Below are 26,087 nucleotides of genomic sequence, written 5' to 3'. Positions count from 1 at the left end.
ATTGGGCGTGCAAAATTATTCAGCCCCTTTACTTTCAGTGCAGCAAACTCTCTCCAGAAGTTCAGTGAGGATCTCTGAATGATCCAATGTTGACCTAAATGACTAATGATGATAAATACAATCCACCTGTGTGTAATCAAGTCTCCGTATAAATGCACCTGCACTGTGATAGTCTCAGAGGTCCGTTAAAAGCGCAGAGAGCATCATGAAGAACAAGGAACACACCAGGCAGGTCCGAGATACTGTTGTGAAGAAGTTTAAAGCCGGATTTGGATACAAAAAGATTTCCCAAGCTTTAAACATCCCAAGGAGCACTGTGCAAGCGATAATATTGAAATGGAAGGAGTATCAGACCACTGCAAATCTACCAAGACCTGGCCGTCCCTCTAAACTTTCAGCTCATACAAGGAGAAGACTGATCAGAGATGCAGCCAAGAGGCCCATGATCACTCTGGATGAACTGCGGAGATCTACAGCTGAGGTGGGAGACTCTGTCCATAGGACAACAATCGGTCGTATATTGCACAAATCTGGCCTTTATGGAAGAGTGGCAAGAAGAAAGCCATTTCTTAAAGATATCCATAAAAAGTGTCGGTTAAAGTTTCCCACAAGCCACCTGGGAGACACACCAAACATGTGGAAGAAGGTGCTCTGGTCAGATGAAACCAAAATTGAACTTTTTGGCAACAATGCAAAAACGTTATTTTTGGCGTAAAAGCAACACAGCTGAACACACCATCCCCACTGTCAAACATGGTGGTGGCAGCATCATGGTTTGGGCCTGCTTTTCTTCAGCAGGGACAGGGAAGATGGTTAAAATTGATGGGAAGATGGATGGAGCCAAATACAGGACCATTCTGGAAGAAAACCTGATGGAGTCTGCAAAAGACCTGAGACTGGGACGGAGATTTGTCTTCCAACAAGACAATGATCCAAAACATAAAGCAAAATCTACAATGGAATGGTTCAAAAATAAACATATCCAGGTGTTAGAATGGCCAAGTCAAAGTCCAGACCTGAATCCAATCGAGAATCTGTGGAAAGAACTGAAAACTGCTGTTCACAAATGCTCTCCATCCAACCTCACTGAGCTCGAGCTGTTTTGCAAGGAGGAATGGGAAAAAATGTCAGTCTCTCGATGTGCAAAACTGATAGAGACATACCCCAAGCGACTTACAGCTGTAATCGCAGCAAAAGGTGGCGCTACAAAGTATTAACTTAAGGGGGCTGAATAATTTTGCACGCCCAATTTTTCAGTTTTTGATTTGTTAAAAAAGTTTGAAATATCCAATAAATGTCGTTCCACTTCATGATTGTGTCCCACTTGTTGTTGATTCTTCACAAAAAAATACATATATCTTTATGTTTAAAGCCTGAAATGTGGCAAAAGGTCGCAAAGTTCAAGGGGGCCGAATACTTTCGCAAGGCACTGTATATGTCTTTATTTTCTTCGTCCACTACAAGGATACCAGTACAATGCCTACATTGTCTCATTCCTCTCTCTACATTGGTGTGTCCCTTTACTCAGAGGCCTACCTGGCACACTCCTCCCTGGCTTTGGAGCCCAAGGTCTCCTGGCAGAGTGGCCCAGACTGCTGGAGGAACTTGTCATACTTGTTGGAGTCGTCTCTGGGGTAGATTCTAAGGAAGCCACCACAGTGCTCCTGCTCATGCCTCTCCAGCTCAGCCATCCATGATTCCTGGCTGTTGAGCAACTGCTTCCTCCTGTGAGATTAATGATACAGTTCAACCAGTCTTTGGTTAGGACAGTATAATGGTTTGGTCCCAGTTGAATACGTGATACAAGGCTGCCCCCTTTTGGTAAAAACACATACCAAAGATCAAATCAATTATAGTATGCAGAATTCTAATCTGAGATCCAAAACTTCAACTTGTTCCACAAAGCTTGCATTTTCAATCATTTACACACAAGTCTGAGTCACACTTACACATTAGGATTCAGAATGTTAATCAAAAACATCACTTCAGTCATACATACTGGTTGAATGAGGCGGTGAACTAACCGTGCCTTGGGGCAGGGCTGGTGCTTCTGCAGGAGACGTTCCTTGGTCACGCGTTTGTCCTCCTCCAGAATCCTCCTGTGATCGATGGCCACCAGGTTTAGCAAGGTCAGAGCATCGGTCAGCAGGGCATCTTTCACCTCCCAGTCCAGCTGAGAGTCTGTGGCGAAGCTGGGGGAGTGGTTTACCTGCAGGGGGTGGAGTGTGTTGGGGCAGCATAAAGTAGTGATTTGAACAAGTTTAGAAGAAGCAGGGTTGGCTCAATTCTTAGCTGAGACAATTAATTGATTAGTAATAGAGATTGATCTTGAAAATAGTGCACAGTAATTCTCCTTAGCACCAGCACAATTTATCCTCATGAGGACCGGCAGATGATCGTACGGCATGGCTTAACCGTACTCATGACCCTTGTGTCTTCCCTAACAAACCCACAATTGGTGTCAGAAGTGGAATCCATGCATAACACCACCCACCTCCAGGAGCCAGGGCTTGAGCTTGACATCCAGCAGGACGTCAAAGCCCAGGATCTCAAAGCAGGATCTGGGCCCCAGCTGGCTGGGGAAGCCTGTGAGGCAGTTCTGCTTCAGGGTCAGGTGGGCAGCAATCAGAGCCTTAATGACCACGTCCTCCATGTTGCTCCACCCTTACTGGATTGGATCAGTGTTCTGTAACTCATGGGGACACTACGTCACCGCCAAATCTAAGGGTAGAGTTTGAAAATTCAAGTCCTTTGGGTGCTGCCATAGAGTTACATTAGAAGTGCCCATCCAAAAAGGCTCAAGGTCATGGCCACCTATAAAATGACGTCAAATCACATTATATCTACAGTAACTTTGATTCGACTGATCATGTCAACATCATACTTTAAAAATCTTAGCTAGCAACCTAGCCGTCATCATCATGAATCAAGTTGACAGTCTACTGTCAAATCCTTTTTAATCCTTGTCATATGAAGATAAATAATGAAGAGAAATTATAGATAAAACATATTAGTGCTCTTCAGCCATTGGACATAAACATTACAAAACAAGTTGTAAATCGCAAATTCAACAATGAGTGGTTTGGAAGGTATCAGTGGCTAACTGCAAACATTGCAAGGCAATCACTAGCCTGCTATTCAGTGGAGTGGGTGTGTGGTCCCAAGTCTGGGTTCAAGGGTCTCTTTTCCAAGCTTAAAATTATAAACATTCAACATTGGCCATGCTGTCAATCCAGCTTGACTTCTGACTCACTCAAAACAACTGGAAATTCGGTACTGGGAAATCTGACACGAGTGAGTTCAAGCCAACTGGAAACTCTGAAAAAAAAAAAAAACTTGGAAAAAACATTTTGATCGGTCATCCAACTCGGAATTGCAAGTCTTTCTAAAGCTACAAGCTGAAGATCATTGACGTCATCATGATTCAACCCTGTTTTTTTCTGAGTTCCCAATTGTCTTGAAAGGACCACAAATGCAGAGAATGCCAAACTTTGATGACAAACTTTGCTCACAAAGGAAATTTGCCGCCACGCCACAAAAAGGTTTTAGGTTCATGATATAATGTAAATGTTATACATTACCCTCTCTCCCGCATTGACATGAATAAGTATATTTGATATTCTCAGAACCCAACAAAGGTGAGTCCAAAAATGTATTGTATGATGCTGCATAAATGATGTAATATGCCAGGGAGATATGTATATGGTAGCTAAGAAAGTAATACTAAGTGTATGTTGTGTAGTAAGCTGGTAGTAGCCCATGTCCCCTTTCCCCTCTTAATTTCGCCTACTGTTCTGACTTGGTGGTGCACATGTAGCCTATAGCCTGTTTTAGAGACATTTTTATTTTATTTATTTAATTGAACCTTTATTTAACTAAACAAGTCAGTTAAGAAAAAAATACTATTTACAATGACGGCCTACCAAAAGGCAAAAGGCCTCCTGCAGGGACGGGGGCTGGGATAAAAAAAAGAAAAGAATAATAAAATATGAATGTAGGACAAAACACATCACGACAAGAGAGACAACACTACATAAAGAGAGACCTAAGACAAAACATAGCAAGGCAGCAACACATGACAAAACAGCATGACAGCAACACAACATGATAACAACATGGTAGCAGAACAACATGGTGGCAGGTCAAAACATGGTACAAACATTATTGGGCACAGACAACAGTGCAAAGGGCAAGAAGGTAGAGACAACAGTACATCACGCAAAACAGCCACAACTGTCAGTAAGAGTGTCCATGAGATAAAACTATCCAGTGTTTGTTGCAGCCCGTTATAGTCGCTAGCTGCAGTGAACTGAAAAGAGGAGCGAACCAGGGATGTGTGTGCTTTGGGGACCTTTTGTCACGTTCTGACCTTTATTTCCTTTGTTTTGTATTTATTTAGTATGGTCAGGGCGTGAGTTGGGTGGGCAGTCTATGTTTGTTTTTCTATGTTTTGGGGCATTTCTTTGTTTCGGCCTAGTATGGTTCTCAATCAGAGGCAGGTGTCATTAGTTGTCTCTGATTGAGAATCATACTTAGGTAGCCTGGGTTGCACTGTTTGTTTGTGGGTGATTGTCTATGTTAGTGGCTTGTGTCAGCACAGGTCTCATTTTGTAGCTTCACGGTCGAATTTGGTTTATTGTTTTTGTTACTCTTTTGTATAGTGTTCAGTCTTTCTTTATTAAAGATTTACCATGGACACTTACCACGCCGCATATTGGTCCTCTGATCCTTTTCGCCTCTCCTCTTCAGATGAAGAGGAGGACGACCGTGACACCTTTAACAGAATGTGACTGGCAGAACGGGTGTTGTACATTGGAAATGAGGGCTGCAGTAATAATCTCAGATAGTGGGGAGTGAGGCCAAAGAGGGTTTAATAAATAAGCGTCAACCAGTGTGTCTTGCGACGGGTATACAGAGATGCCCAGTTTACAGAGGAGAATAGAGTGCAGTGATGTGTCCTATAAGAACATGCTAAAGAACATCTAGCCGCTCGAGATCACCCTTACCTGCCGATCTATAAATTCTGTCTCCGTAATCTAGCAGAGGTAGGATGGTCATAGATGAAACCAAGTCTAGATTTAACTTTAGCCTGCAGCTTTATGTGCTGAGCGAAGGACAGGGTACCATCTGCCCACACTCCCAAGTACTTGTATGAGGTGACTACCTACAGTTGAAGTCGGAAGTTTACATACACTTAGGTTGGAGTCATTAAAACTCATTTTTCAACCACTCCACAAATTTCGTGTTAACAAACTATAGTTTTGGCAAGTCGGTTAGGACATCTACTTTGTGCATGACACAAGTCATTTTTCCAACAATTGTTTACAAACAGATTATTTCACTTATAATTCACTGTATCACAATTCCAGTGTGTCAGAAGATTACATACACTAAGTTGACTGTGCCTTTAACCAGCTAGGAAAATTGTCAAAAATGATGTCATGGCTTTAGAAGCTTCTGATAGGCTAATTGACATCCTTTTGACTCTGTCAATCACCACATTCTCATCAGCAGACTCGATAGTCTTGGTTTCTCAAATGATTGCCTTGCCTGGTTCACCAACTACTTCTCTAATAGAGTTCGGTGTGTCAAATCGGAGGGCCTGTTGTCCGGGCATCTGGCAGTCACTATGGGGGTGCCACAGGGTTCAATTCTTGGGCCGACTCTCTTCTCTGTATACATCAATGATGTCGCTCTTGCTGCTGGTTAGTCTCTGATCCACCTCTACGCAGACGACACCATTCTGTATACTTCTGGCCTTTCTTTGGACACTGTGTTAAAAACCCTCCAGACGAGCTTCAATGCCATACAACTCTCCTTCTGTGTCCTCCAACTACTCTTAAATACAAGTAAAACTAAATGCATGCTCTTCAACCGATCGCTGCCTGCACCTGCCCGCCCGTCCAGCATCACTACTCTGGACGGCTCTGACTTAGAATATGTGGACAACTACAAATACCTAGGTGTCTGGTTAGACTGTAAACTCTCCTTCCAGACTCACATCAAACATCTCCAATCCAAAGTTAAATCTAGAATTGGCTTCCTATTTTGCAACAAAGCATCCTTCACTCATGCTGCCAAACATACCCATGTAAAACTGACCATCCTACCGATCCTCGACTTTGGCGATGTCATTTACAAAATAGCCTCCAATACCCCACTCAATAAATTGGATGCAGTCTATCAAAGTGCCATCCGTTTTGTCACCAAAGCCCCATATACTACCCACCACTGCGACCTGTACGCTCTCATTGGCTGGCCCTCACTTCATACTCGGCACCAAACCCACTGTCACGTTCTGACCATAGTTATTTTGTGTTTTCCTTGTTTTAGTGTTGGTCAGGATGTGAGCTGGGTGGGCATTCTATGTTTTGTGTGTCTAGGTTGTTTTTCTGTGTTCGGCCTAGTATGGTTCTCAATCAGAGGCAGGTGTCGTTAGTTGTCTCTGATTGAGAATCATACTTAGGTAGCCTGGGTTTCACTGTGTTTTTGTGGGTGATTGTTTCCGTGTCTGTGTTTGTTCACCACACAGGACTGTTTCGGTTTTCCCATTTATTGTTTTGTATTTTTGTAGTGCTCTCGGTTATCGTCTTTATTAAAGATGTTTAACACTAACCACGCTGCATTTTGGTCCTCCTCTCCTTCAGCGGAAGAAAACCCTTACACCCACTGGCTCCAGGTCATCTACAAAACCCTGCTAGGTAATGTCCCCCCTTATCTCAGCTCGCTGGTCACCATAGCAACACCCACCTATAGCACGCGCTCCAGCAGGTATATCTCTCTGGTCACCCCCAAAACCAATTCTTCCTTTGACCGGTTCTCTTCCAGTTCTCTGCTGCCAATGACAGGAACGAACTACAAAAATCTCTGAAACTGGAAACACTTATCTCCCTCACTAGCTTTAAGCACCAGCTGTCAGAGCAGCTCACAGATTACTGCACCTGTACATAGCCCACCTATAATTTAGCCCAAACAACTACCTCTCCCCCTACAGTATTTATTTATTTATTTTTCTCCTTTGCACGCCATTATTTTTATTTCTACTTTGCACATTCTTCCACTGAATATCTACCATTCCAGTGTTTTACTTGCAATATTGTATTTACTTTGCCACCATGGCCTTTTTTTGCCTTTACCTCCCTTATCTCACCTCATTTGCTCACATCGTATATAGACTTGTTTATACTGTATTATTGACTGTATGTTTGTTTTACTCCATGTGTAACTCTGTGTTGTTGTAGGTGTCAAACTGCTTTGCTTTATCTTGGCCAGGTCGCAATTGTAAATGAGAACTTGTTCTCAACTTGCCTACCTGGTTCAATAAAGGTGAAATATACAGTGCCTTGTGAAAGTATTCGGCCCCCTTGAACTTTGCGATCTTTTGCCACATTTCAGGCTTCAATCATAAAGATATAAAACTGTATTTTTTTGTGAAGAATCAACAACAAGTGGGACACAATCATGAAGTGGAACGACATTTATTGGATATTTCAAACTTTTTTAACAAATCAAAAACTGAAAAATTGGGCGTGCAAAATTATTCAGCCCCCTTAAGTTAATACTTTGTAGCGCCACCTTTTGCTGCGATTACAGCTGTAAGTCGCTTGGTATGTCTATCAGTTTTGCACATCGAGAGACTGAAATTTTTTCCCATTCCTCCTTGCAAAACAGCTCGAGCTCAGTAAGGTTGGATGGAGAGCATTTGTGAACAGCAGTTTTCAGTTCTTTCCACAGATTCTCGATTGGATTCAGGTCTGGACTTTGACTTGGCCATTCTAACAACTGGATATGTTTATTTTTGAACCATTCCATTGTAGATTTTGCTTTATGTTTTGGATCATTGTCTTGTTGGAAGACAAATCTCCGTCCCAGTCTCAGGTCTTTTGCAGACTCCATCAGATTTTCTTCCAGAATGGTCCTGTATTTGGCTCCATCCATCTTCCCATCAATTTTAACCATCTTCCCTGTCCCTGCTGAAGAAAAGCAGGCCCAAACCATGATGCTGCCACCACCATGTTTGACAGTGGGGATGGTGTGTTCAGGGTGATGAGTTGTATTGCTTTTACGCCAAACATAACGTTTTGCATTGTTGCCAAAAAGTTCAATTTTGGTTTCATCTGACCAGAGCACCTTCTTCCACATGTTTGGTGTGTCTCCCAGGTGGCTTGTGGCAAACTTTAAACAACACTTTTTATGGATATCTTTAAGAAATGGCTTTCTTCTTGCCACTCTTCCATAAAGGCCAGATTTGTGCAATATACGACTGATTGTTGTCCTATGGACAGAGTCTCCCACCTCAGCTGTAGATCTCTGCAGTTCATCCAGAGTGATCATGGGCCTCTTGGCTGCATCTCTGATCAGTCTTCTCCTTGTATGAGCTGAAAGTTTAGAGGGATGGCCAGGTCTTGGTAGATTTGCAGTGGTCTGATACTCCTTCCATTTCAATATTATCGCTTGCACAGTGCTCCTTGGGATGTTTAAAGCTTGGGAAATCTTTTTGTATCCAAATCCGGCTTTAAACTTCTCCACAACAGTATCTCGGACCTGCCTGGTGTGTTCCTTGTTCTTCATGATGCTCTCTGCGCTTTTAACGGACCTCTGAGACTATCACAGTGCAGGTGCATTTATACGGAGACTTGATTACACACAGGTGGATTGTATTTATCATCATTAGTCATTTAGGTCAACATTGGATCCTTCAGAGATCCTCACTGAACTTCTGGAGAGTTTGCTGCACTGAAAGTAAAGGGGCTGAATCATTTTGCACGCCCAATTTTTCAGTTTTTGATTTGTTCAAAAAGTTTGAAATATCCAATAAATGTCGTTCCACTTCATGATCGTGTCCCACTTGTTGTTGATTCTTCACAAAAAAATACAGTTTTATATCTTTATGTTTGAAGCCTGAAATGTGGCAAAAGGTCACAAAGTTCAAGGGGGCCGAATACTTTCACAAGGCACTGTATTTTTTTTTAAATGACTGAAAATGTATAAAACACCATTTACTCAGTGGATGAAATATATCCCTGTATCAGTCCTATTTAATGCATAAACCATGTATTCCATGTTAATGGGCCTAGCTGTTTCTCACTTACTTGTATCCCAACAATCATATGAGGGACTTCACAAAAGTAGTTAGAGAAAAATGGTTATGGAGAATGTGAAAAATGCTCCACAAAATGGATCCATGTAGAACAGTCTGGTTTTCCCTCTCAGCACAATGAGGGAACGAGACTCTGCTCATCTCCATAGTTGTTCTCTAGCCGGAGGATGTTAACCTTTAAAACTCTGTCGTCTTGACCTTCACCATGTTTGACGTAAACTGCCCCAGTCTGAGTGTGACCTTACCCTGATGGAATTACTAGAGGGAATAATGGCCTCCACATTCAAACAATTACACACCAAAAATCGAACAGGCACTTAAATATAATTCAGGCCGAGAATGGAAGAGCTCACATATCATTCTCATGTTATTCTCGTCCCGAGTCATGGTTAATAGTAGCATATTACATACTATTCTGTACAATGTAACATAGTAATCTGACATCCTATCAGATTGTGCCTCAGTTTTGGATATGGGTCTTTGTAGTTATGTCCCAAATATGCACACAATACAATTCATACATAACAGATGAGTAAGTAAAAAAAGGGGTTTAGTGTTTCCATGCTGGGGTCTCTGCAGAGACTCCTACTGACCACAACACAAGCATGTCTGCAGCTTCCACCCCATTTGTCACATCCACTCCCGCTCCCCCTTACCGGCACTTGACATCACCGGTCTACTAACCACCGGTCTTGGCGACCCATCTTTACTCACACCTGGCAACCATCATTACGCACACCTGCGTCTCATCTTCAGTCACACCTGGACTTCATTACTCCCTTGATTACTTACCCTTTATATAGCAATCTTTTGTTATTAGTCATCAGGTAGTATTGTTTGTTTCTATCTCAGGCTCTTCTATTGTTTTGTATCGCTCCATGTTCGTTATTAAACTCACTGCACCTGCTTCGTGACTCCCTGTGTCTACGTTACACCATTAGACTCCACACTGGTGGAGGATGCTGAGGGGAGGACGGCTCCTAATAACGGCTGGAATAGAGCGACTGGAATGGCATCAAACACGTGGAAATTCCGCTCCAACCATTACCATGAGCCCGTCCTCCCCAATTAAGATGCCACCAACCTCCTGTGCTCCACACATCATTATTACCATATAATTGAATGTATCTCTGATTACATTGTGTTTATTGTCTGTGATCAGTCATTTTTATTACAGTAAGCATTATATTCAAAGACCTCGTCTCTCCACGGTGACAAACAATGCTAAACGTTGGCCCATTCTTTTGTCACTTTGTGATTGGTCTTTTAGACACAGAGCATTGATCATCTGAAGCATTAACCAGTATTCAATGATGGCAGCACAATGGTATATGATACCCAGAACCATATTTAGAGCTACTGTATTTGATGCCTGTTTATCACTGTCGTATCATTTGAGAAGGGCAGCTTTATGGTATGTCTAAAAGGGACAGTGACTGGACGGTTGACAAATCTGTTGGGATGTAAGTGTGCAACTGAGGGTTGCTGCTGATATCACTGTCTCGGGTGCTATATACTGCCAAAGTGCCCTTGAACAAGAAATGTAGCCCATCAACTGCTCCAGGGGAGCATCTGTCTGCTTCCATTCTTGTGTATGTGTAGACTGTGTCCCAGGGTGCTGGGTATTGTATTGTGACAAAACAAATGCACATTGCCATTCAATGAATGATACATGTCCAAAGGTGCATCATGTTTTGCTTTCTGTTACAGTGTTTGTGTAAAGAGGTAGTTTCTCTGATTCACTTTTATGCCTGAGACCTTAAGACTTGTGATAGCTGCCATCTCTTACACCTAGGCTTAAGATCAGTGGGTTAATAGTCTTGAGCTATGTAGATTTCCTAGATTTGATAAACGGTTGGTTAGAATAGTCAGAGGATTGATCTAAGCCTACCAATCAACTAAATGTCAGGCCTTGGGTTTCTCTCCCTTTTATTTTCTGTTGGGTTTCTACCTGGGATTTTCATTGCATTATTGCCCAAAGCAAACTTGTGTGTTTGTGACAGTGCCTTTCTGTAGGCTGCTCTTTGATAAATGTGTTATGTGACTATGAGTGACATAAATTCCAAAAAGTACCTTTTACTTTTGGACGAAATCTGTTCCTGCATCAGTTCTACTAGCCATATAGGCAATAGGCACTGAAGCACTGTCATTCCATAATAAACATATGCAAGAGGGCCATAGGCTTCAGAATTGTTTTTATACCTTGAAGGGTAGAACTTTTTTGGGTTCCCTGTAGAATCCTTTTCACAGAGGGTTCTACATGGAACCCACCTGGGTGCTCCTGTGGGGATAGCCACACTTTTTTTCTAAGAGTGTACTACTGTGTTGTGTGTACATTCATAAGCTTTAATGAATGAGCTTTCAGAGGTAAAAGAGTGGACATGTCACATGATCAGTATAAAAGAGATGCAGTAGTGCCGAGGGGGCATGAAATATAATCCAAGACTTAGTGATACACACACACATCCCCCACGCACCAGGGTGTTTTTTCTTGTTGTCTAAATTCAAGAGTGGTGCTATGGGTTTCATTCTATGGTGGGATGCCCCTTTATTACACATTTCCCATGAAAAATGATGGTCCACTTATCTGTGTGTGAGGTAGAAAAGACCAGTGAACAAAGCAGTGCTCTCCTGTTTGACTCTATATAGAGAAATGCCCCAAGGTGCCAAAGGAAATGAGGTCACTCTAATATCCACAGCATCTGATTGCAGTGCGGCCACATTTAACTTCAGACTTCCTCTTCATAAGAAAAGATAAAGCCGGCCTCGTATTTCCACTAGCCACTGGCTTCTGTACTGTTTGTGTAGCGGTTTGCTTGTGGTGAAGGAGAGGCGGACCAAAATGCAGCGTGGTGGTTATTTATGTTTTTAATAAAGACAACTATACATGAAATAACTAACAAAACAAGAAATGTGAAAACTCAAAACAGCCCTATCTGGTACAAAGACAGGAACAATCACCCACAAACACACAGTGAAACCCAGGCTACCTAAGTATGATTCTCAATCAGAGACAACTAATGACACCTGCCTCTGATTGAGAACCATACTAGGCCGAAACATAGAAATACCCAAAACATAGAAAAAAAAAACAGACTGCCCACCCCAACTCACGCCCTGACCATACTAAATAATGACAAAACAAAGGAAATAAAGGTCAGAACGTGACAGTTTGATGCTTGTCAGTTATGCAGTGCCAGACCAAAGCGGTAACATAAGTTACCAATAGGCAAGAATGTAATTGTCTTGGAAAATGTTTTGCAAACATTCCAGATAGGTAGCCAAACTATATATATGGCTCTAAAGCAATACTGTTATGGATCATCATCTTTCTTTGTAACATAGACACCAACAGGGAGATGAAAAGGGTGAGGGGTTTATGCCTTCTGTTATTATGGGTGGAATCAACCAGTCTTACAAAGCAACCCAATAAAATAACAAAAATTCTAATGATGAGAGATGTGTACTCTTTTAGGTTATAATTGGTTGGATGAATAAGTTTACAAATCAGTGAATGCATGTGATATAGGCTACATTTCACATTGACAGGGCTGTAGAAGGGTGGGTCGAGAGTTTCAAGTTCCTTGCTGTCCACATCACCAACAAACTACCATGGTCCATTCACACCAGGACAGCATGAAGAGGGCATGACAACACCTTTTCCCCTTCAGGAGACTGAAAGGATTTGGCATGGGTCCTCAGATCCTCCAAAAGATATACAGCTGCACCATCGAGAGCATCCTGACCAGTTACATAACTGCCTGGTATGGTAACTGCTTGGTATCCGACCGTAAGGAGCTACAGAGGGTAGTGTGTGCGGCCCTGTTTCCAAGCTTCCTGCCATCCAGGACCAAAATATTAGGTGGTGTCAGAGGAAGGCCCAAAAAATGTTCAAAGATTCCAGTCACCCAAGTCATAGACTGTTCTCTCTGCTATCGCACGGCAAGCGGTACCGGAGCGCCAGGTCTAGGTCCAAGAGGCTCCTTAACAGCTTCTACTCCCAAGCCATAAGACTCCCCACACTTTGTTTTTACACTGCTGATACTCCCTGTTTATTATCTATGCATAGTCACTTTACCCCTACCTATATATACAAATTACCTCGACTAACATCTACCTCCACATATTTACTCGGTACCAATGACCCCTGTATATAGCCTCGTTATTGTTACTATATTGTGTTACTTTTTATTTTTGTTTTTACTTTAGTTTATTTGTAAGTCTTTTCTTAACTCTATTTCTTGAACTGCATTGTTGGTTTAGGGCTCGTAAGTAAGCATTTCACAGTAAGATCTACAGTTGTTATATTTCGGGGCGTGTGACTAATACAATTTGATTTGATTTGACCTGCTGCCTAGATCAGAGTTGTCTTTCACCGACTTCACTGCCATCTAGTGGATAATTGTTTAAGTGTTTTAGTACTGACGGGACACCACTAGCTGACAGCGGAGATGGGAGTCAGACCAAGACCTGACCAAGACCAGACCTGACCTGACCAGACCAAGACACAGCCTCTTGACACAGAGAGACCTACAAGACCCTGTTCATCAAGACAAGACCCAGACTTAGACCTAGAGACCCAGCCTGATATCAAGACTAACACTCTTGACCAGCATGGCCATTTATAGTAGAAACATGGTCAAGATTAGTGAAAAGGGGTGACATCCTCAGTTCCAAATGCTCACCAGGCTGTTGTTCATCTTATTAACAAAGAGGTGTAATAGCTTTGCACTCAAAAAGATCAGGGATAGCGTTTCAGCTTTATCGCCTTTTTCAGTGTGTAGGTACAATTTTCTTTGAATTCAAAAAGGCATTTGTAAAGAACCACAGATGAGCAGCAGGTGCTTCTAATCAGGGTTGCCACTATTCTGCCAATCAGGCATGTGGTTTTTCTGGAGTACCTGTATACAAATTAGTCACAAAGAAATACAGAATTATAGGGTGTGCAAGGGGCAACTCACAAATCAATCATATTACTACCACAAAGGGACATTGTTTCACAACACCATGTGATGGTGCAACTAGCAGTTCAACCTCCTAAAAGTCTGAGTTACTCTCTCAGACAGTGATTTGTTCTCATGGTAACCCCAACACACCTTGTTAGTGTATTTGAATAATGACATGGGATTATGGGTATAGTTTAAACAAAATAGTTTAAAGCTGCAGTTAAATGTTTTGTGGCCAACCCTGGTTTTAGAGGGCTATGGCACTACTAACACAACTGATCTAAATAATACACTAACCATGGTCAATTAATCATTTATTCAGATGTTCTAAAGCTGGATTGGAACAAGACTGCACATACTGTGGATCCTCTGGACCTGGTTTATCCACCTCTGCTGTATAGCAAGGAGTTACTGGTCCTGGAGTGAGGGAGCAAAGGGGGTAGAGTAGAAAGAAAGACAGAAGAAATGGATATAGACAGAGCATCAAGAAAGGGTGGAGAGAGATTGTGAAGGAGGGTCGAGAATGAGGAATCTCATCCCTCAGTGGGAAGACTATGTAACCCCTAAAGGAGCCCTAAAGGAAATTGAATATAAACATATTGGGCTGTCTGTGCATTTCTTTCCACCCTGTGGGACCCTGTGCACATTACACAGACGTCACACACACACACACTCTAGTCAGTCCCACGTGGAGATCATGTTCTCTTGGGAGCATAATAAGTACCACAGTGCTAGCAAGGCACTAATTTAAACTCTCCATTAACCTCACACATACACACATACTGGGGGTGCAATCACTTACTGCTAAAAGAAAGCACAGCTTAACTGGAACCTTAGTGATAGGGTTGTTCACATGGCAAGCCTGTGTATAACTAAACAAGTCTCTTGCCCTGTCTTCGCCCCCTAAGAAACCGGTACAACTCCTATTCACAGATTTAACTCACGGTGTTAATCTCACTAAAAATCACGGACCATCTTTATACTTTATAACAAGTTTGTTAACTCAAACGCAAGTAGACACTGGTATGGTGTTGTAGATAATGAATTTGAGGTCTAAAAGACAGTGAATTGTCCCTTCAGATTATAAATCAAATGAGGGCACAGAAATGTGTGACAACAGAGAAAAAGGAAATAAGACTTTGTGCTGAAATGTAAGCCCCTTGTGTTGAGCCCTACCAAGTCTTTGTTTTTGTCTGTGCTCTCTAAATCCTGTGTGGTTGCTTAGGAAAATCTTTCCATGTGAGTGGATCGAAAAAATTCTGCCACTTGTTTGCATGTAAGGCCCCATCTGAAATGGAAATGCCATGTAAAGCAAGGAGGAGGATTATGACCATATCTCCCATTGCCTTTTTTATATATCTAAGCATTGCACCTGTGTGACTATATCTATGGTGAAGCCATAGATATATAAACAATAGAATGAAGCCACCTATTTACACAATATTTAATGGATCTGGAATATGCCATAGCTGCATGTGTGAAGAACTGAAAGAGGCACAGTATTCTGAGCAAAGATGAGATAATCAAACATTCCAAATAGTCAGCCGTGACCCATTATGACTGTGGTGGTCCACACACCACAAATAGTTGCTTAGATTGGAACGTCCTTTGCCATTCTACTCATTCTACTTCTATGATTGAGGTTCACTCTCTCTGTATTCTATGACCCATTAGGCATCTGTCAGGATACAGTCATTTGAATGTCTAATCCCTCTGGATGTGGTTGGAGTGAAGAACTACCCAAGGGTTATGTCCCTTATGTCAGGGTCATGTCAGTAGGCAAGGTGTAGAAACAGTGAAACAGGAAGTTAGGCTACTACCTGAACATGTCCAATAAGAAAGCTTATTTTTGCTTTCAACCAATAGCCCTGAATAGCATCTCTGTCTGACAGTATATAGGGCTGCTGTGTATAACTCTTATTATTATGGCTGTAGCTTTCAATGCAAATCCACTCCTGCTCATAAACTATGTCAGTTACTATGACAGCATAAATTAAATATGAATTAAAATCTCCACAAACACTTGCACGCAAAACATCTACTACGTATGAACACAAACGCACACATTGAATGGAGATTTGAAATTTGGCCCAACATATGACTGTGAAACATAGGCTACCGTCTTCAGATATATTAACATTCAGATGTATTAACATTGTTTTTCAGGGAGTCTTGGGATCCATAAAAACATTACAACATGTCATCATCTAAATGACTGAGCATCTTGACTGGGCACAATGCCCCGCAGCAGCCAACAAACAAACAAACATCAGTCATGCAAATTAAGGCATTCATTAGTTAACTTAATACCTAATCTCCATTAGTCTCCGTTAACTCTCGATAATCCATTTTAGATTACGCTGGCTAGCCTGTCTGGATCCTCTCCATAGGCCCTACACAGTCAACCCCATGCATTTGACATTATAAAGCATATAATCACATATCAACACATAATCAACTACATTGTGAATTATTAGCATTTTCTAAATTAGAATTTAACATTGATGATGTTAAATCAATGACTATTAAAGTGCAATTGAACAGGGAAATGGACCCTCATCCAGATACTGTATCTACACTGTTTGTAGGGTATATAGTCAAATCTTTGGGCCAGCTGCCACTGTGCCGACAGAAAATACAATTTTGAGCAAAGGGCTGCGCGCTATCACGCATGCGCAGACATCGGGTACGTGAACAACGGGAAACAGTCCATTGATCAACAGCTCAAACAGGCAAAAAAAACGCTGCTTAACCGTTGCTCTTTTTAAATCGTGAAATGATCATCTGAGTACTTTTAAATCGTTATAGAAGATAAATAGAAACCACAACGAAAAGCTTTTTTGAAGGAAAGTAATTTTAGAAGTGAGGCTGAGAAACAATTTATTTGGCTAGACTGGGTGCGAGGCAAGGGCGTGTTTGAATCGCAGAGGGAGACACCCTCCTTGTTTTAGCTTGTGCATGTTATTGCATTGTGTATATTTGGTCTTTTTAACTGTTACGTTTTGGGAATCGGCTTGAAGATGGGGTGTACTCTGAGCACGGATGATAAACAGGCGCAGGAGCGCAGTAAAATGATCGACAGAAATTTACGGGACGACGGGGAAAAAGCAGCACGGGAGGTTAAACTGCTTCTGCTCGGTGAGACCAAGACGGAGTGTTGAACGAATGGTTGAATGAAAAATTAGCTAGTTCGCTAACCTTGGTTAACTAGCTAGCTATTATACCCAGCTAATGTTAACTAGTTTTATACAGGTGGTGTACAAGAGTTTGATAGTGCCAATATTGGCAACTTTTTATGAATGGAATAAAAATGAACACATTCAAATTTCTAGCTAACGTTAGCTACTTAGCTAGTCCTGTTGAGTTAGTCCTACTGGCAATGAACTAACTAAGCTTGCTAGGTAACTATCCCTAGCCTTATTGGCTAGCTAATCCCTAGCCGACTAAACTCAACGATATACAATGGAGTTGAGCGGGGATTAGTGTGAGCGGACTAGAGCTCTGACGTCACATAATTGTTTTATCATATACTATTGTACTCATTTCAGCACCTAAAGAACATCCCGCAAGTACACACAACCATGTCGTGTTTAATTGCAGAAAATTCTTTGGGCGATGAAATCAGTAGTTTTTTAATAAAAACATATATTTTATGTGACCAGTCCGCCTACACGAGTTGCTGCTCAACTCTATTGTAAATGGTGGAATTGAGTTTAAACGCCTAGCTAATCCGTATAGGTGACTCAGGTGTCACGGCTAACTAACGTTAATGTTAATCTCAATGATCAGATTAACTAGGTGGTTCACAATACCTAGCTAGTAAACCAAAGTATTCAAAGTATCCTGTCTTGATTTGCACTGCCTTAGCGAAGCCGTTTGAGCTACTACAGCCAGGTTTTTCTGATTGACACTGATTTATTGAACAAAGGGCTCTCAAATTTTCAGCTGTGTGTGCACTCAAATAGCTTGAAAAATAATGATTCATAGCTACACTATATATACAAAAGTATGTGGACACCCCTTCAAATTAGTGGATTTGGCTATTTCAGCCACACCTGTAGCTGACAGGTGTATACAATCGAGCACACAGCCATGCCTTCTCCATAGACAAACATTGGGGGTGGATGGTCTTAATTAATGAAGAGCTCAATGACTTTCAATGTGGCACCGTCATAGGATGCCACCTTTTCAACAAGTCAGTTTGTCAAATGTCTGCCCTGCTAGAGCTGCCCCTGTCAATTGTACGTGCTGTTATTGTGAAGTGGAAATGTCTAGGAGCAGCAGCTGCTCTGCCGCAAAGTGGTAGGCCACACAAGCTCACAGAACGGGACCGCCAACTGCTGGAGCACTTAGCGTGTAAAAATGGTCTGTCCTTGGTTGCAACACTCCCTAGAGAGTTCCAAATTGTCACCACAAGAGCTGATCGGCGGAAGCTTCATGAAATGGGTTTCCATGGCCGAGCAGTGCACACAAGCCTAAGATCACCATACGCAATGCCAAGCATTGACTGGAGTGGTGTAAAGCTTGCTGCCATTGGACTCTGGAGCAGTGGAAACGTGTTCTCTGGCGTGATGAATCATGCTTCACCATCCGGCAGTCCGACGGACGGATCTGGGTTAGGCCAAAGTTTTGAAATGAGATGTAAGACGAGCAAGTGTCCACATACTTTTGGTCATGTAGTGTATCTGGCAAGCTAATCTGGCTACAAAACTGCAATGAATTCATCCAATGGTTAAGTAGTCATATAGCTAGCTAACTTGGAATTGCATATACAGTAACATAGATGGCTACTAGTATGAGCCATATGACAAATCGCAGTAGATAAAAGTATGAATCATTAAACTCTTGCTGAAAATGGACATGGCTTCTTCCACCCTCCTTTTTGCTGTAATAATAGTTCTAAGATTCCCACAGCATAATAATGTGTCTGTTTGTCAGTCAACTACACATGTTATTTGTGTGATGGTCAGGCTTTATAATTTATTATGTTTCTCAGTTTGCTTCTCGAATAGATGTATGTTTTGTGTGTACTATTAAAATATTACATGTTTTATTTATTTTAAAGATAGCCAGTAGGGTTGCACATTTTGGGGAATATTCAGAGGTGGAAACATTCTGTGGGAATTAATGGGAAAATATGCAAATGAATATTAATACAATTTAAACGTACATGTTTTTTGCATTGCATATATTTACCATACCATATGGAGACAGAAACATCAATCTTTTACCTTATAAGTAGACCTAATTGCAAATGATTAAATCCTTCCAATAGAAATAAAAAAGAAACAATTTAGTTACGAATATTGAATGATCCATCGCATCTCCCAAAAATGTTTTCAACATACATCTGTAAAATTATAGTCTAGAAACTAAAGCTTTGGTTGTCTTCCTCTCAGGCTTCCATGTTTTCCTCCTCAATGTCCACCTCTTGAACATCAGATTCTGAGGCCTCATCTTCACTGTCACTTTTCAACCTTGTTGAGGATGGCTCGTTGTCAGGCTCAAAAAGCCTCACAGTTGCCCGGGTGGCCCCCAATTTTTCAACCATTGTATTGGTCAGCCTGTTGCGTGCTTTGGTGTGTGTGTTCCCAAACAAGGACCAGTTGTTCTCTGAGGCGGCTGCTGTTGGTGGGATTTAGAGGATGATGGAGGCAACAGGGGAAAGAACCTCAGATCCACAAGTCCCTTCCACCAGGTGGCTGATGAGATATGTTGGCACAACTGCCATATTGCATCTCCATTCCAAAGCCCTTGCTTGGAAGTGTATTTCACCAGACTGCCAAGAACCTTGCCCTCATCTAGGCCAAGGTGGCGAGACACGGTAGTGATGACACCATAGGCCTTGTTGATCTCTGCTCCAGACAGGAAGCTCTTACCAGCATAGTTGGTGTCCAACATGTACGCTGTGGCGTGTATGGGCTTCAGGCAGAAGTCTTCACTCTTTTTGATGTATTCCAGAACTGCAGTTTCCTCTGCTTGGAGCAACAGTGAAGTGGGCAGGGTAATACGGATTTCTTCCCTTACATCTGCAAGCAGAGTCTGAACATCAGACAAGATGGCATTGTCTCCCCCAATCCGTACAATGGCTACTGCTATAGGTTTCAGGCTGCTTACCACTCTCCCAAAATACATCATCCAGGAGGATCCTCTTGATTGGGCTGTCCATATCGGCAGACTGTGATATGGCCAGTTCTTGGAGAGACTCTTTCCCCTCTAGGAGACTGTCAAACATGATGACAACGCCACCCCAAATGGTGTTGCCGGGCAGCTTCAATGTGGTGCTCTTATTCTTCTCACCTTGCTTGGTGAGGTATATTGCTGCTATAACTTGATGACCCTTCACATACCTAACCATTTCCAGGGCTCTCTTGTAGAGTGTATCCATTGTTTTCAGTGCCGTGATGTCCCTGAGGAGCAGATTCAATGCATTAGCAGCACAGCCAATGGGTGTGATGTGAGGGTAGGATTCCTCTTAAGACCAAGCAGCCTTCATGTTCGCAGCATTGTCTGTCACCAGTGCAAATACCTTCTGTGGTCCAAGGTCATTGATGACTGCCTTCAGCTCATCTGCAATGTAAAGACCGGTGTGTCTGTTGTCCCGTGTCTGTGCTCTTGTAGAATACTGGTTAAGGGTTGGAGATGGTGATAATTATTCTTTGCCCACAAACATTCAACCACCCATCAGAGATGATTGCAATACAGTCTGCTTTATCTGATTTCCTTGACCTGCACTTGTACTCTGTTGAACTCTGCATCCAGCAAATGAGTGGATAAAGCATGTCTGGTTGGAGGGGTGTATGCTGGGCGAAGAACATTCAGAAATCTCTTCCAATACACATTGCCTGTGAGCATCAGAGGTGAGCCAGTTGCATACACAGCTCGAGTCAAACTTCTGATTCCGGGAGGACCATGAGCTGTTGCTATCGATAAGGTGTCTGATTCATCATTTTCACCTTGATAGAAGTAGAGGGGACTTTTGTCAGAGGTTGCTTGTTGTGAGCGCTGAGGGCACTTGATGTACTTGGCCAGATTATTTTGCATCTTTGTTGCATGATTTGGCACAGTATTTGCAAATGTACACAGATTTTCCTTCTACAATAGCTGCAGTGAAATGTCTCCACACATCAGATAGTGCCCGTGGCATTTTCCTGTAAAAAAAACCCAAATACAATTCCATGTACAGATAAATAGTTTTGCAGTTAGATTAAACAACTCATTTGTAAGAAATGTATGGAAGCAGGTCAATTAACACTCAGTTAACAGGCTCAAGCAAGCTAAAAGCCCACATGGTAGCAAAAACTAACAAGTTAGAAATTATTTACACTTTGCCATAGGCTACTATTTACTAGTTAACAAAAAATAATGTATGTCATATAAAATATATTCACCCCACCAAGTATTGTAATCAAAACTTACCCGAAAGCATGTAGTCCTTGGCTCAGAGTTTAGTGTGTGCTCAATAGCATCTCATTAGTGTGCAAGCGCTTGAGAATCCGCTGTACATGTGATGTAAGAGTGCACTGTGCATGCAGAGGGTTGCAATTCCATTGAATTGGGGAAGTTTAACCAAAATATGCCACAAAACCTAGAATTGCCTTGTGTACCCTCACAAAAAAGGTTCACTGTTATAAGCTAACTTTTTTTTTGATGAATTTAAGCAAAATTCCCGGGTTAAACTTCCCATGGAAAAATTCCGGAAATTCACCTGAGAGTTTCTGACCCTTTGCAACCCTAATAGCCAGCTTCAGTTCGCCTCACATTCCAGGTCAGGCTTCATCCGTACTACAACGGTGGATATTGCTTGGGGCTTGTAACTGAAAGAAAGGGTATCTTTCAAATTCAGCAGGCTATGGTGTGATATAGGCATTTAGAAGTGGTGTCTTTTAAAAAAAAATTTACTCAGGTTATCGTTAATGCAGTCTTTGGTGTGCTTATCAATGCACAAGCACTTTTCCCCCCACTCCTATCACTCCTATCTGTGGAACAGCTTGTTGTGTTGTGGCCATAGACGTAATCCATAAAAGGGTTGTGGAACCTGTAACACTAGCACTTTTACTGTTAAACTCATGGGTACGCTAGCAATAGCTGCCAGTCTTGACTTGAATGGGAACTGCCATCCATTATGTCTATATTTGGTTGCCACTGTTGGTTTGGCTTTCTCAGATTTCTAAATGCAATTGTGTGAAAGCGTAGTAATGACAGCATTTGCTTCCAAACTAAATGTGTAATGTGATAGGTATTTTAACAGTAATATTTTTTTCACACATTTAATTAATAACATATTTAATCTGTTGTCTTTCTCAAATGAATGGGGTGATAACACAATCTTTGTGACCAGGAGGGTATCAGATTTCATTGGTCCTCAACTTGTGTCTCAGGCACTTCATTCAGGATAAGTGGAGTTAGCTCTGTATTAGCCTGCCTCGGAACAGGTTAGTTCTGAAGGATTCATTGCTATAGAAATGTACCTGGATAAAAGGTGAGCCACTTTTGTGGTACAGGTTATCCCATTTTGAAATCAGTTGACCAAAGTTACTTTGCCAACACCTCAAACCTGATTTGTAGTATAGGGCTCAGGAGTGCTGTCTGTGTGGTGTGTTTACATGCAAAGACTCCGCCTCCACACCCTGGCTTCCCAGAGAATGTCCATTGACAACTCAGGTAGTCTAGTGTTAAACTCAGCAAAAAAAAAAAGGTCCCTTTTTTCCAGACCCTGTCTTTCAATGATAATTTGTAAAAATCCAAATAACTTCACAGATCTTCATTGTAAATGGTTGAAACTCTATTTTCTATGCTTGTTCAAAGAACCATAAACAATTAATGCACCTGTGGAACTGTTGTCAAGACACTAATAGCTTACAGACAATTAAGGTAGGCAATTAAGGTTATGGTTATGAAAACTTAGGACACTAAAGAGCCCTCTCTACTGACTCTGCTGAAAAACACCAAAAGAAAGATGCCCAGGGTCCCTGCTCATTTGCTTGCTGCAAGGAGGCATGAGGACCTCAGATGTGGCCAGGGCAATAAATTGCAATGTCCGTACTGTGAGACGCCTAAGACAGGGCTACTAGGAGACAGGACGGACAGCTGATCGTCCTCACAGTGGCAGACCACATGTTACACCTGCACAGGATCGGTACATCCGAACATCACACCTGCGGGACAGGTACAGGATAGCAACAACTGCCCGAGTTACACCAGGAACGCACAGTCCCTCCATCAGTGCTCAGACTGTCCGCAATAGGCTGGGCTGAGGTCTTGTAGGCCTGTTGTCTGGTGAGGACCTGTCTTACATCACCGGCCACAACGTCGCCTATGGGCACAAATCCACCGTCGCTGGACCAGACAGGACTGGCAAAAAGTGCTCTTCACTGACGAGTCGCAGTTTTGTCTCACCAGGGGTGATGGTTAGATTTGCGTTTATCGTCGAAGGAATGAGCGTTACACCGAGGGCTGTACTCTGGAGCGGGATCGATTTGGAGGTGGAGGGTCCGTCGTGCTCTGGGGTGGTGTGTCACAGCATCATCGTACTGAGCATGTTGTCATTGGAGGCAATCTCAACGCTGTGTGTTACAGGGAAGACATCCTCCTCCCTCATGTCAGGATGAGCCTGCAGGAAGGGTACCACATGTCCCTCCAGCATGACAATCCCACAAGCCATACTGCTCGTTCTGTGCGTGATTTCCTGCAAGACTGGAATGTCAGTGTTCCCCCCCCCCCCCCCCCCCCCCAGAAATGTGGAACTTGCAGGTGCCTTGGTGGAAGAGTGGGGTAACATCTCACAGCAAGAACTGGCAAATCTTGTGCAGTCCATGAGGAGGAGATGCACTGCAGTACTTAATCCAGGTGGTGGCCACACCAGATACTGTTACTTTTGATTTTGACCCCCCGCCCTTTGTTCAGGGACACATTCAATATCTGTTAGTCACATGTCTGTGGAACTTGTTCACTTTGTCTCAGTTGTTAAATCATATGTTCATACAAATGTTTACACATGTTAAGTTTGCTGAAAATAAATGCCGTTGACAGTGAGAGGACGTTTCTATTTTTGCTTAGTTCATGTACGGAATATGCATGGTATACATCATCAAAAGAATGCTTACTTGTACGTTCCTTATTGACAATGCAGCAACAATAAGGAATAGTAAATAAAATAAAAAATAGGAATACGAACATAGTAAATTGCAGAATATAATAAACATTTTAGCTTAAGTATAGTACAGGAAGGCACAATTTTATAGAACAATATTTACATGTGTATTGGAGATGTGGGGGTCAAGTGTATAATAGGAGTCTGGTAGCAGCAGTTGTGACGTGTGCTAAGGTGCGGAGAATCAGAGCAGGTCGTCGTTCAAGTGTTCAGCAGTCTCACTTGTAGATCATTTTTAGTAACTTTTACATGTTCAGTGGAACTCAATTTGAGACCTGTCTCATTTTATAATGGTACCCTAAGGTACCCTAATTCATTCGATACAACAACAAAAAATAACTTTAAAATGGCTATAAATGCATTGTATCAGGTTATTACAACAAGTTGTACAAATCAATTGAAACCGTTGCACTCTTCAGTGAACTTATTCAACAAGAGTTTTAAACTGCCCTATCAGCACCAGGGAATTCAGGTTGTAATTTGTTTTATAAGGTATTCCATAACTGCTGCGTTAACTACCAAACTGTAGAGACAAGCGGGACCTCTCATTCGAACGGGTTTGGTATCTCATATTTTTGTGAGCTCTGTGAGCTATGTTGGAAGCTTGTGGATCAGATCTTTGTAAACGAGAAAGGAGTAATGAGGTGATCTATGGGATTTTAGTGAGGTCCAGCAGACCCTCTGATACAGGATGCAATGATGAGTAGCAAAACTGTCACCTGTAATAAAGCGAAGTGCGCTATGGTAGACGGCATCCAAAGGTTTAAGAGTAGTGGCTGCTGCATTCTGGTAAATGGTGTCGCCATAGTCAAGAACTGGCAGGAATGTTGACTGTACAATCTGCTTCCTGCTGTTCATGGAGAGGCAACATTTTATTTCTTAAGTCAACTTTAAATTTTAGCTTCTTAACTAGCATCAGTATATATATATTTTTAAACATTAGATCTTTATCAATCCAAACACCCAGATATTTATAGACGGGAACCCACTCGATGAAAGAACCATCCAATGAGTGAATATGTAGCCCATCTGACAAATACTTCTGTGAATTAGAGAACATCTATTTAGTTTTGCCTGCATTAAGTACAAGTTTTAAATCAACAAGGTTTCTGTATGTAACAATCGGATTGCAGCTCTAACAGCTTGGTCAACAAACATTTGGTGCAATGGCATACATAAACTTATCTTCTGCATACAGATGAATATTACAGGATATAATACATAGACCAATATTTATGAAAATTGTGAAGAGAATAGGTTTTAAAATTGACCCCTGCAGTACACCTTTCATAGTAGAGGAAACTGGACTTGACACCATCAGAAAGCACACACTGTGTCTTGTCTGTCAAATATTTCTTAAACCATTTGCACGACTCCTTATCCAGAAACTGTTTCTAAGCATGTTTGTATCAGACGTCATGCTCCGATGTTAAGGGAGAGAATAACTCGTTGCTGGGGTGTGGGGGTTCCTTGATGATGCTGCGTGCCTTCCTCAGGCACTGTTTTGAGTAGATGTTCTGGATGGGTGGAAGCACGGGCTATCTTCATCAACCACTGGAGGGCCTTGCGGTTGTGGATGGAGCAAGTCCCGTACCAGGCCGTGATCAAGCCGGTCAGGCCCGCTCTCAACGGTGCAGCTGTAGTATTTGGAGATCGTTGGCTGAAAATGGCAACATCGGTATTGGCCCGATTTTATCTAGTTTAACACCGATGTTAAAAACTGATGTCAAAGCTACCGTGCATGCCTATATAATGTACATGACGTAATAACGCCACGTAAAATGTTGTGCAACACAGCATTCCTAACCTAGCCCACACAATGTCTGCTATGTGGATCGAGCAGTCAACAAGTCGAGCAGTCATTTAGAAAGAGCAAGAGAAATTCAGC

At 42.1% G+C, this 26,087-nt stretch overlaps 1 protein-coding gene across 1 annotated transcript in view; it reads left to right on the top strand.

Annotated features, from left to right (window-relative positions):
• The first annotated feature begins 16,704 nt into the window (after positions 1-16,704).
• The window catches only part of LOC110497556 (guanine nucleotide-binding protein G(i) subunit alpha-1), a 61,477-nt gene continuing 52,094 nt past the window's right edge, over positions 16,705-26,087 (top strand). The window contains exon 1 of the mRNA XM_021573719.2: positions 16,705-17,184. Coding sequence (XP_021429394.1) covers positions 17,067-17,184 — 118 coding nt within the window. The 5' untranslated portion in view covers positions 16,705-17,066. The remainder of the gene's footprint in view (positions 17,185-26,087) is intronic.

The sequence above is a fragment of the Oncorhynchus mykiss genome, chromosome 2 (genome assembly GCF_013265735.2).
Source record: "Oncorhynchus mykiss isolate Arlee chromosome 2, USDA_OmykA_1.1, whole genome shotgun sequence".
In the NCBI taxonomy this organism is placed as follows: Eukaryota; Metazoa; Chordata; class Actinopteri; order Salmoniformes; family Salmonidae; genus Oncorhynchus; species Oncorhynchus mykiss.
This window is presented reverse-complemented; position numbering and strand designations above follow the sequence as displayed.